Raw genomic sequence first — 13,474 nt, 5'->3', positions numbered from 1 at the left:
CAATAGTTGTTCATTAGCATGTTGTTCAGTGTCCACACATTTGCGATTTTTTTTAACTTTCTTCTTGTAGTTGGTTTCTAGTTTCATACTATTTTGATCAGAAAAGGTACTTTCGAAAAGATATAATTTCAAATCTTTTAAAATTTATTGAGAGTTGTTTTGGGTTCCAATATATGGTCTGTCCTTGAGAAAGTTTCCCATGCACTTGAGAAAAATGTGTTTTCTGCAGCATTTGGATGGAATGTTCTATACAAATCTATCAAATCCATCTGGTCTGATATTTCAGTTAAGGCTACTGTTTCCTTGTTGACTTTTTGTCTGAATGATCTACCCATTGATGTTAAGTGGGATGTTAAAGTTCCCTACTATTATTGTGTTGTCAACTTCTCCTTTTAAATCTGTTGATAATTGCTTTCTGTATTCTGGTGGTCCTAATGTTAGGTGCATATATATTAATCACTGTTATGTGTTCTTGATGAATTGTCCACTTTATCATTATATACTGTCCATTGTCTATTGTTACCTTTTTTGCCTTGAAGTCTATTTTGTCTGATGTGAGTGTGGCTATACCTGCTTTCTTTTGGCTGCAATTTGCTTGAAGCATCATCTTCCATTCCTTCACTTTGAATTTATGTTTGTCCTTAGAGCCAAGATGAGTCTCCTGGAGGCAGCATATAATTGTGTCTTGTTTTTTAATCCATCCAACCACTCTATCTTTTGCCTCGTGAATTCAATCCATTTACATTTAGGGTGATTATTGATAGATGAGGACTTAGTACTGCCATTTATTCTTTTGTTTTCTGGTTGCTCTATATCTCCATTGTTTCTTTTTCCTTGTATTTCAATCTACCATTTTGGTTTGGTGGTTTTCTCTGATGTTTTTCTCAGTTTCCTCTTTTTTTATGTTTTGTGTCTCTGCTTTAGATTTATGTTTTATGTATTAGGTTTGTGTACAACATCTCATAGATAAAATAGTTCCTTTTCTGCTGATAGCATCTTATCTTCATTTACCTATATAAGTTACGTCCTTTTCCTCATCCCTGTTCATGTTTTTGTTTCTCAAATTACCCCTCTTTATGTTGTGAGTTTGTTACCAAATTGAAGTAGCTATAGTTATGTTTTCTTCTTTTTTCCTCTTTAACATTTATGCTATAATAAAATGTTAAAAAAAAAACCTACTCTGGGGACTTCCCTGGTAGTCCAGTGGTTAAGACTCTGCGCTCCCAACACAGGGGACACGGGTTCAATCCCTGGTCGGGGAGCTAAGATCCCACATGCCGTGAGACATGGCCTAAAAAATTTTTAAAAACAAAAACAAAAAACCTATTCTGATATAGAGTTACAGTTTTCTGATTCTGTCTATTTATTACCTATTCAAAGTTTTGTGTCCTTTTTTGCCTTTTTGTTTCTGGTAGAAGAGTTCCTTTCAACATTTCTCATAAGGCAGATCTAGTGTTAATGAGCTCCCTCAGCTTTGTTTGGGAAACTCTTTATTTCTCCTTCATATCTGAATGATAACTTTGCTGGATAGAGTATTATTGGGTGACAGTTTTTATCTTTCAGTATTTTGAGAATGTCATTCGACTCCCTCCACTGACCTGTGGAATTTCTGCTAAGAAATCTGCTGATAGCCTAATGTGGGTTCCTTTGTGGGTTACCATCCTTTTCCCCCTGCCTTTAAATTTTCTGTGTCATTGACTTTTGGCAGTTTTAGTATAAGGGGTCTTGGAGAAGGTCTTTTTTGCATTGAGGCAATTAGGTTTTCTCTTAGCTTCATGGACTTGTATATCCACTTCCTTCCCCAGACTTGGGAAATTCTCAGCTATTATTTCTTTAAATAAACTCTCTGCTCCCTTCTCCCTCTCTTCTTCTGGGATGTCCATTACCCTACTATTGCCCTTTCTAAAAGGGTCAGCTAGCTCTCGTAGAATTTACTCATTTAAAAATATATATTTTAATTCTCTTTCCTCTTCTCCTTGTATCATTTCTATATTTCTGTCTTCAAGCTCACTAATTCTCTCTTGCATGTGGTCTGCTCTATTTCCACTGCTTTGTAATGCATTCTTCAACTCATTTACTGAGTTCTTCAGCTCCAGAATTTCTGATTGGCTCGTTTTAGTTTCAGTCTCTTTGGTAAAGTATTCCTTTTGTTCATTAATTTTATTCCTGAACTCATTGAACTTTCTGAGTTTTCTTGTAACTCATTGAGTTTTATAATAGCCATTTTGAATTTTCTATCAGTTATATCTCAATATTCTGTGATTTTCAGTTTGGTTTCTGGAGAATTGTCATTTTCTTTTTGTGGTACAGTGTTACTGTGGTTCTTCATGGTGCTTGATGAGTTGTTCCTCTGCTAGCTCATTTCAACTGGCAAACACCTTTCTTCTTTAGGTAAAGCTTTTTTTATCTTGTTTCTAACAATTCAACAGGTTAGGCCCTTCTTTTATCTTCCAGTAGGTGGTGCTATACCACAAGTTTTTGGTTTCTCTTACCTGCGCTGCCTCTGGTTATGTTTGACAGTCAGCACTTTCCACTTTCTACCGCCTCCATCAGAGGTATCAGCCAGTGCCCTAGTTGTCACTGCTTATGCCTCCAGTGTCGTTGGTGCCATGCTGCTGCTGGTGTGGCTGGTGTCACTGCCTGGTACACCAGGATGGTGGACAATTCTGCCATGTTTAGGACCTGCTGAGTTGCAGGCACTCCCACTGCAGAATGGGGGATAGCTCAGGTGGCACAGGAACCTCTGCTGTGTTCAGTATTGTCAGGTTTGAGGACTCTGCTGCTGTAAGCAGGGGACGAGGAGAGAGAGTCATGGCTACCTCCACAGCTGGAGAGACAGGGTCCCAGACCCTACTGCTACTGCTGCCCAGTTATCTGTGGCTGTGGGCACCACTGCAGCCAGGAGGCCAGAGCTGTATTCACCACCTCCCCTGTCGCTACTGAGTTTTCTGGGACTGCAGGTTCAATTGCCATGGCTGGGGGACCAGAACTGCAGGTACCACCTCCACTGTTCCCCAAGTTCCACCTCTGTGTGTTCTAGTCCACCCACCTTTAGGTGTATGGATATGTGGAATTCTCCAGTGTCCTGGTGTGTTGGGCAGAGGCACTTTTGCTGAGTCATGGATGTTTTACTGATAGTAGGTAGAAGGAGAGAGACAAAGAGAGCGTCTCCCTTTGCCATGATGCTGATATCACTCTCCATTCATTTTTAATGGAGTTAATGATACAGATGGTCCCCAACTTATGATGGTTCAACTTATGATTTTTCAACTTTACAATGATGCGAAAGCGATACACATTCAGTAGAAACCATACTTTAAATTCCGAATTTTGATCTTTTCCCGGGCTAGTGATATGCAGTACTATACTCTCTTGTGATGTGGGGCAGTGACAGTGAGCCACAGCTCCCAGTCAGTCATGCGATTACAAGGGTAAACAACTGATATACTTACAATCATTCTGTACCCAGACAACCATTCTGTTTTTCACTTTCGATACAGTATTCAATAAATTACATGAGACATGCAACATTTTATTATAACATTGGCTTTGTGTTCGGTGATTTTGCCAAACTGTAGGCTATTTTTGTAAGTGTTCTGAGCACGTTTAAGGTAGGCGAGGCTAAGCTATGATGTTTGATAGGTTAAGTGAATTAAATTCATTCTCAAGTTATGGTATTTTCAACTTACAGTGGGTTTATTGGGATTTAACCCCATCATAAGTTGAGGAAGATATGTATTTGGGGCTTATATCAATTTTTATACTATTTGCTTAATCAAATAGTTTTAATTATTCAATTTCCCCTCTTTTAATTTGTTAGGTATATATTCTTCAGCAGTCACGCTATAAATTACAACCTGAACACTTGACTTATTGCAGTTAAATACAAATTTTACCATTTCCTGATAATGCTAGATCCTTAGAACACTTCAATTCCATTTGTCTCCATTTTCATTATTTTTGCCTTGTATTTGGATTCTACATATATTTTAAATTCTGTAGGACATTATTAGTATTGTTTTTCTTATACGGTTAACTTTCAGTTATATTTAACCACATTGTTTTTGGTTCTCTTCATTCCTACTTGTATTTTCATACTTCTCTCTGGGATCGTTTTCCTTCTGACTGAAGAATTCTTCTCAGCATTTATTTCAGTACAGCTTACTGATGATATATTCTCTCTTTCTGTTTGTTTAAAAGCATCTTTATTTCACCTTTAGTTCTAAAAGGATATTTTCACTAGGTTGCACATTTTTTTTAATGTCTTATTGTACTGTTTTATTGCTTTCATTGTTTCTATTAAGAATCAGGTTAATGTCTTCTAATTGCTCCTTCAAGGATATTGCGTCCTTTTCCTCTGAGTGCTTTTAAGATTTTCTCTTTGATTTTCAACTGTTTAAATATGATGTGCCAAGGAGTGGTTTTCTTTGTTTTATACTACTGAACTTCTTGAATCTGTGTATTGATATCTTTCATCATTTTTGGAAAACCATCTGCCATTATCTCTTCAAATATATTTTCTTCCTCATTATTTCCTCTCTTTCCATGATTCCTATTTCACATATGTTAGCACTTCTAACTGTGACCAACAAGTTTCTTACACTGCATTCTTTTTTATTCATATACATATTTCATTTTTGTCTTTGATTCCATGTTTCAGTTTGGACCTGTCACTCCGTTTACTTTTTCACTATGTCCAATCTGCTATTAAACCTATCAGTTAGGTTCATTGAGCTCTTGTTGGGTTTCCAACCCAATTAGCTATACTGTGATTCATTTCTAATGCTAGCTACCCAGACTTAACATCAGACTCTTAAGGGCTTAGTCCTCCACGAGACTGACCTTACTTCAGATGCTAGCCACAGTTCAGCTGGTCCCCAGGCCACCCTCACTTCTAACCAAGTGGCTGCAAATTCAGGAGTTCCCATGTCCCCCTCAGAGTCAATAGCTTACTAGAATGATGCAAAGAACTCAGAAAAACAGTATACTTACAATCACAATTTTATTGTAAAGAATACAGATCAGGAATAGCCAAATGGAGACACATAGAGAAAGGTCTGAGAGGGAACATGGAGCTTCTATGCCCTCTCCTTGTGGAATCTGGGCATGTTACTCTGTTGGCACATCATTGTATTTTAAATCCTGGCTTGCTGACTCCAATATCTGTATTACCTGTTGGTCGGCTTCCATTTGTACAATTTATGATAGTAATAAATATGACCATTTAAGAGGTTGTATCAAAGAACATTTTAATCCAAATGGTAGATAGTGAACCGTGGTGCTCTATGTTAGATAGTAAAATGTAGTCAAAATACATCAACTCATTCAAAAGTTAGCACTGAGAAATAAAATATAACAATGGGACATTAAAACTTACTCTTTGCATTCTGTTGGTAATATTTACTCCATAAAGATAGAAAATGAACCATACCAGGTTTATCTGAATCCTTAAAAATCGTTATCAGTGTCTCCTTCTAAGAAAAGCAGAAGGTATTATAGGAAAGACTACAATAATATTAACTATAATACTGTTATATAGATGAGGACATGGCATACTATACAATCTATATGACTTTTATCAAAGGTCAATAAGTTGGTGAAAAGGGAAAAGTTAGAGTACAGCTTATTGCCTCTGACAGTTTTTATAATATTCGGCCACTATCCATCATATGTAATGTTATTGTCTCTTCTTTTAGCCGTCTTTTCCCTTTCTTTCCTCAGGTATCCTTTTATTTCTTATATTTTCATTTTTCATCTCTTTTTTTTCAGTTTCCTCATTTGATACCTGTAGACATTGTATACATCCACTTCTGTTATGAAGCCCCTAACCTTTAAGACACTTAAGGCATACAAATGAATGACTGTATATTCCAGTAAAAATTCCCTAAGCCACTTTAAAAAAATTCTATACAATATAATGATGCTGTTAGAGTTTGGAAAACTATTTCTTCTAATTTATTTCAGATAAAAAATCACTTTATAACACCATATATTTAAAAGTATATACATACTGTTTAATGATCTCAAAATACATGTAATTTAACTATTTTTTAATTTATTTAAATATCTCTCAGAGTTGATGTTTTCCGTTTACTAATTTCTAGAAATACCATTTTTCATTACCAGAAAAAAAAGTTAAAATTACAACTATAAAATGTGTTTTTATTTGCTGGAGTTTTATATTGAAATGGATGCAGTCTTCATTCATGAAAGCTAGTTCTTTGTATTCATTAATAACTCATTAGTAAAATAAAGAATACTATTATAAGAGACAAATCTATTGATAAAATAAGTTGAGCAATATTATGTGGCATTCTACAACATGACACTTCTGTTTTGCTTTATGCTTTTAGTTTTGGGAATACAACAAAAGAAAATGCTCATCATAGAAATATACTGAAAATTTGTAAGAAGGAAGTCTTTATTATAAGTGCAAGCTTCTCTCCTCAGCTTCAAAATAAGATGCTTCCCTTTTCACTTTTTTTTCAGTTCAATAAACAGTTATTGAGTGGATATTCTGTGGAGATACAAAAAAACAAAGTCTGTATTTTTGTAGAGTTTATGGTAGAACCTGGTAGAAGAGACAGATTGAAAAAACAGTAATTTTAATACAGTGTGATGAATGCTATGATAAAGTTTATCCATGGTGCTATGACAGCATATACAAGGATCAGTGAGCCTTGACTAGAGATCAAGGTTGGCTTCTTATAGGAAATAATGCCTGAGCTAAATGTTGAAAGAGGAAGAAGAGTTAACTAGGAAAAGGAAAAGGAGCATAGGGTTTTTCCTGGCTGAAAGAAAAACACGAAGGTTTGAACCAGTATGAGGCTTATAGAAAACTCTGAAATGAAGTTGGAGAGTTAGGCCAAATAGTTTTCCAGAATATTTGAACAAAGCAAAGATGAAAATAGGCCATTGGACAAATTTTTAAATTCCTATCATAGGGAATGAAATATATATCCATCTTTAGTTGACATTTAATAAAGTTGAATACTTTCTTTTGTGTAACACTCCTAAAGAGAACATTTAAATCTGTTGCAATATTTGAATTATGTTAGTATGGATATTTGTTCATAATTTGAATGTGTTTTCCTTAAATTCCTAATGCATTACGTTAAGAAACTAAACCTATAAATTTTCTAAATGTATTGAATTAGAATAAACTCTGAATGGAACCAATTAGTTTTTCCCATTCAAGTCTCTTTTTATAACTATTTGTTAACTATTTGTTATCTTTTTAAAAATCTTTTGTAGAATTCCTGTGCCTCAGCCAGAAACTTCTGCACAAAGAAAAGGAAGTAAACCAGACATGCCAATCACCTTCCAATGTATGTTGCTTTGACGATGATGATGATGATGATTTATAAAGTCTTTATGGAACACTGTTATATACAGATTGCTGTTTGATTTGATTCTGCATTTTTGGGTCATGCCTGCCACTAGCATAATATAAGTACTTGTATTAAACTATATGTAGCTAGTTATTTTTGTTTCTATTTTTATTTAGCTTAAGTCCTTGTCAAAAGTACTGGTCCCAAATTTAGAACAATTTGGTATCATCACCAAAGTGCAAGTAAATATAAATAAACTTGTTTATATTAAGCACTTATTAAGTTGTTTCTTTGGTGGTACATCTCTTCAAATGTACTATTTTGAATTAACAGAAGAATACTAAAGTAGGAAGTTTAATTTTTATTTGACAATAAATATAGGTAAAGCTTAAAAGGTAGTTGTAGTTCCTTTCTTTGCTGTTAGGTTGACTGGTTTGAATATTTGGGTTCATTTCTGAAGTGATTTCATGACACAATTTAGTTCTGGTAGGGTATCTTTAGAGTGGCTTTGTTTAAATCAGATGTTATAAGGGGTCATCTCTCTAAACTTTTTAGCACTTTAGATCCTTCTTGCTTTTTGAGTTACTCTTATTTGGGGATTGACTTCTAGTCAGTCTGACAGATTAACAACCCACAAAGGTCCCAGGTTTTGGCACCAAAAAAAAAAAGAACCCACAAAGGGATCTGGACTATACCCCCCAAAAAAATAAAAGATAGAAAATAAGGGGAAGATCATTATAATATAAATATATAACCAAGCTGAAAGCAAGAGTGAAAAATCCCTAAGTGGCAGAAACAAAAGAATTTAAATTTAGTGGTGAGTAGGAACTAAAACTAAAACTGCTCTTGGGCATTTCAGAACTAGATAGAGGCCTAAATGATCATAGGCTGAGGTGTAATAATGACATGGAAAAGAGAGTCCAGACCACAGGCCTCTTACATGTGAAGTAGAACTAATATAAAGTTGGAAGGTTATTAAGGTCCAGATAAATTATTCCCGTCAGCATGGGGAAGTATCAAGGAGCTTCCTGTATTCCCTGGGCAATGGGTAGGAAAAATTGAATTGACTTAGTACCCACTGAATTGAGTTAGAACCCTTATTAAACATCAAATTCTATTCCATTGGTCTGTATGTATGTCCCTATGTCAGTATCACAATGTTTTGATTACTGTAGCTTTGTATCAAGTTTTGAAATTGGGGTGTATGAGTCCTCCAACGTTGTTCTTCTTGTTCAAGATTGCTTTAGCATTCGGGACTCCTTGTAATTCCATATGAATTTAAGGATCCATTTTACCATTTTTGCAAAATAGGCTTTTGAGATTTTGATAGGGATTGCATTGAGTCTGCAGATTGTTTTGGATAGTATTGACATCTTAATAATATTAACTCTTCTAGTCCATGAACATGGGATTTCTTTCTGTTCATTTTTAGACATTCTTTAATTTATTTCAACAATGTTTTGTAGTGTTCAGTACACAAGTCATTCACCTCTTGCTTAAAGTTATTCCTAGGTATTTTATTCTTTTAGTTGCTATTATATTTAGAATAGGTTTCTTAATTTCCTTTTGAATCTCTTATTATTGGTCTGTGGAGATTTTTTTTTCTTTTTTAGTGAGTTTAGGTAGTTTCTTTGCTTTTAGGAATTTGTTTCATCTAGGTTTTCTAATTTGTTGGTATATGATTGTTCATAGTGTTCTATTATAATCATTTTTATTTCTGTAATAAATCACATTTTCATTTCTGCATTTAGTTTTTGTGTCTTCTCTCCTTGGGGAGAAGGTCAGTTGAGGTAAAGATTATCAATTTTGTTGGTCTTTACATAGGACAAGCTTTTGGTTTCTTAGATTCTATTATTTTTTCTATTCTCTATTTCATTTATATTTACTCTAAGCATAATTACTTCTTTTTCTTAACTTTGGGTTTAGTTTTCTCTTTTTCTAGTTCCTCAAAGTTTAATGTTATTGAATGAGATCTTTCTTTTTTTTTTTAACATCTTTATTGGAGTATAATTGCTTTACAATGGTGTGTTAGCTTCTGCTTTATAACAAAGTGAATCAGTTATACATATACATACGTTCCCATATCTCTTCCCTCTTGCGTCTCCCTCCCTCCCACCCTCCCTATCCCACCCCTCTAGGTGGTCCCAAAGCACCGAGCTGATCTCCCTGTGCTATGTGGCTGCTTCCCACTAGCTATCTATTTTACGTTTGGTAGTGTATACATGTCCATGCCACTCTCTCGCTTTGTCACAGCTTACCCTTCCCCCTCCCCATATCCTCAAGTCCATTCTCTAGTAGGTCTGTGTCTTTATTCCCGTCTTGCCCCTAGGTTCTTCATGACCATTTTTTTTTAGATTCCATATATATGTGTTAGCATACGGTATTTATTTTTCTCTTTCTGACTTACTTCACTCTGTATGATAGTCTCTAGGTCCAGCCACCTCACTACAAATAGCTCAATTTCATTTCTTTTTATGGCTGAGTAATATTCCATTGTATATATGGGCCACATCTTCTTTATCCATTCATCTGTCGATGGACACTTAGGTTGCTTCCATGTCCTGGCTATTGTAAATAGAGCTGCAATGAACATTTTGGTACCTGACTCTTTTTGAATTATGTTTTTCTCAGGGTATATGCCCAGTAGTGGGATTGCTGGGTCGTATGGTAGTTCTACTTTTAGTTTTTTAAGGAACCTCCATACTGTTCTCCATAGTTCTTTTTTTTAATATCAGTATTTCTGCTGTAAATTTCCCTCAGATCACCACTTTCACTGCATCTTATAAGTTTTTATGTTGTATTTTCATTTTTGCTCATCTCAAGGTATTTTATAATTTCCCTTGTGACTTCTTATTTGACCTATTAGTTGCTTAAGAGTGTGTTGTTTAATTTCCACATATATGTGAATTCTCTAGCTTTCCTTCTATTGTTAATTTCTAGCTTCATTCTATTGTGGTCAGAAAAGATACTTTGTATTATGTGATTCTTTTTAAATTTATTGAGGCTTATTTTGTGGCCTAACATATGGTCCATCCTGGAGATATTTCGTGTATTTTTGAAAAGAATGTATTCAACTGTTGTATAAATATATATTTAAAGAAGTTTAGCTTCTACCCCTGTTCCCTGCATCCTCTTCCTTCTCCACCATTATAGGTAACTTTTTAATTCATTCTATGGTATGTCTTTTCATTGTTTTTTTTATAATATAAGAAGGTATGTGTGTATATCAGAGAGAGAGAAGGAGTCACGCCCCCCCCTTTCTTAGATAAATGTACAACTACCTCTGAGAGCAATTTGACAAGACCTAATTTATTGAAAATGTTACACTTTGTGACCTATATGTTGGGCACACTGGGAGACATGTTCTAAGATGAGTATTGGAGCATTGTTTAAAATAGGAAAACTCTTTTACATTCATTATTTTTTTCTTTTTTTAATTGAGGTATAATTAGCGTGTAACATTATATTAATTTCACGTGTGCAACATAATGATTTGATATTTGTATATATAGCAAAACGATTCCCACAGTAAGTCTAGTTAACATTCGTCACCATACATAGTTACAAAAAATTTTTTTCTTGTGATGAAAACTTTTAAGATCTACTCTCTTAGTAAGTTTCAAATATGCAATATGATATTAACTATAGTCACCATGCTGTACATTACATCTCCATGACTTATTTTATAACTGGAAATTTGTACCTTTTGACCCACTTCACCCACCCGCTCCCAAACCCCTACCCCTGGCAACCACCAATCTGTTCTCTGTATCTATGAGCTTGTTTTTTTCTTGGGGGGAGGTCTGTCTTTTTTTTTTATTCCACATGTGAGATCATACAATATTTGTCTTTCTCTGTCTGACTTATTTAACTTAGCATAATGTTCTCAAGTTTCATCCATGTCAAGATTTCATTGTTTTCATGGCTGAATAATATTCCATTGTATATACACCACCTGTTCTTTATCCATTCTTTCATTGATGGGCCTTTAGGTTGTTTTCAGGTCTTGGCTATTGTAAATAATACTACAGTGGACAGGGGGGTGTATATATCTTTTTTTTAATGTTATTTTTTAACCATTATGCTTATTGTATTTTTTTTTTACAGCAGGTTCTTATTAGTTATCCATTTTATACATATTAGTGTGTATATGTCAATCCCACTCTCCCAATTCATCACACCACCACCCCGCCCCAAAGCGGGGTGTATATATCTTTTTGAGTTAGTGTTTTTTATTTCTTTGGATAAATACCCAGTAGTGGAATTGCTGGATCATATTGTTGTTCTATTTTTACTTTTTTGAGGAACATCCATACTGTTCTCCGTAGTGGCTGCACCAATTTACGTTCCCGCCAACAGCATATGAGGGTTCGCTTTTTGCCACATCCTCACCAACACTTGTTATTTCTTGTCTTTTTGATAATAGCCATTTTAACAGGTGTCAGATGATATCTCGTGGTTTTGGTTTGCGTTTCCCTAATAGTGATGTTGAACATCTCTTTTATGTACTTGTTGGCCATCTGTATGTCTTCTTTGGAAATATGTCTATTCAGATCCTCTGCCCCCTTTTTAATCACATTGTTTATTTGTTTGTTTGTTTGTTATCGAGTTGAACAAGTTCTTTATATATTTGGATATTAACCCCTTATCAGATATGTGATTTGCAATCATTTTCTCGCATTCTGTAGGTTGCCTTTTCATTTTGTTGATGGTTTCCTTTGCCATGCAGAAGTTTTTTAGTTTGATGTAGTCCCATTTGTTTATTAACTGCAGTTTTAATGAATGAATTAGATCTATATGTGTTAACATGGTTACTGATGTATTTCCAGATATGTTTCATGATAGCTTTGGAAATTACTGTGTCTGTAAATTCAAAAGCCACTCATTTTGTGAATATATAGCTAATTTGTTTATGTGGTTTAATTGTGCTAGTTATTTTGAAGACTACAAAGTTTAACATCTTATTGTTTGTATCTGGTAACTTAGATAAGTAAGACATACATTGAAAAGTTCACAATAACAGTACTACTGAGATCATAAGACATTATAGGTAGCCTCTGACTTACACAGTTCTTTAAAAAGTCTATTATACTTGCTACCAAGCATAGATCTGATCACTGATTGAAATACTCTGTTTTTTCTAGACTTGTAGATCTTGCACCAGCATGGGGTCAGTGAAGGCAAGGGGGAAAGAGGCAAAGGAAATAGCTCCTCTCCGACCCCCATGCCTCCATACACCCCTACCTATCACTCTTATCCACATAATGAAATGCTTAGAGTAGATTTTGTGAAGAAAAATCACTATGCCTATACACATACATTTATACCATGTCCTTTTTCACCTCACAACCTAAATGTGGTCTTCTCCTGAAATTTTTCCTCATTAAAACATAAATCCATTCTCACCAGAAATAAGGGTAAAATGAATCATTAAAATAACAGTGATCACTATAATTCTGGTATATAATTAGATATATACAAAAATATAATTTTGCTAGTAATTAACCTGTATCTTAGTTATGCATTAGGCTTAAGCAATAATGTTTTTCATTTGGTAATTTTAGTAATATTCAAGCTAAAAATAAAAGCATTCTAGTATATAATTTTCCATCTTATTTTTAGAAAAACCTGAGCTCTAGATGTATTTTGTCTCCCAATTATTGCCTTTGAAATCTTGCTATTCACAACCAGTGACTGCCAATATCTCTTGTACTGATTTCATACCCATTTGTATTAATTATGAACATATAATTGGGATAGTTAATTACAGTCCCAAGTTACTAAATTAAAAAACAATGCATGGGGCTTCCCTGGTGGCGCAGTGGTTGAGAGTCTACCTGCTGATGCAGGGGACACGGGTTCGTGCCCCAGTCCGGGAAGATCCCACATGCCGTGGAGCGGCTGGGCCCGTGAGCCATGGCCGCTGAGCCTGCGTGTCCGGAGCCTGTGCTGTGCAACGGGAGAGGCCACAACAGTGAGAGGCCCGTGTACCGGGAAAAAAAAAAAAAGCATTATTTTTTCAGAAGAACTTTTCATGTGAACATTAAACCTTGCCAGTTCTTAACACTCAAATAAGAAAACAGCCATAGAAAATATTCTGACTTATTCCTGACAGTGTCAATCATAGGATTTTTTTTCCCTAT

General features: G+C 34.9%; 1 protein-coding gene across 1 annotated transcript in view; it reads left to right on the top strand.

Moving 5' to 3' along the window:
- RADX (RPA1 related single stranded DNA binding protein, X-linked) overlaps nucleotides 1-13,474 on the top strand; it is a 63,926-nt gene that overhangs the window by 32,919 nt on the left and 17,533 nt on the right. The window contains exon 11 of the mRNA XM_019949487.3: nucleotides 7,255-7,328. Within this exon, the coding sequence (XP_019805046.1) occupies nucleotides 7,255-7,328 (74 nt within the window). The remainder of the gene's footprint in view (nucleotides 1-7,254; nucleotides 7,329-13,474) is intronic.

Source organism: Tursiops truncatus, chromosome X (genome assembly GCF_011762595.2).
Source record: "Tursiops truncatus isolate mTurTru1 chromosome X, mTurTru1.mat.Y, whole genome shotgun sequence".
In the NCBI taxonomy this organism is placed as follows: Eukaryota; Metazoa; Chordata; class Mammalia; order Artiodactyla; family Delphinidae; genus Tursiops; species Tursiops truncatus.
The sequence above is the reverse complement of the archived record's forward strand: the minus strand, read 5'-3'. Positions and strand labels throughout refer to the sequence as shown.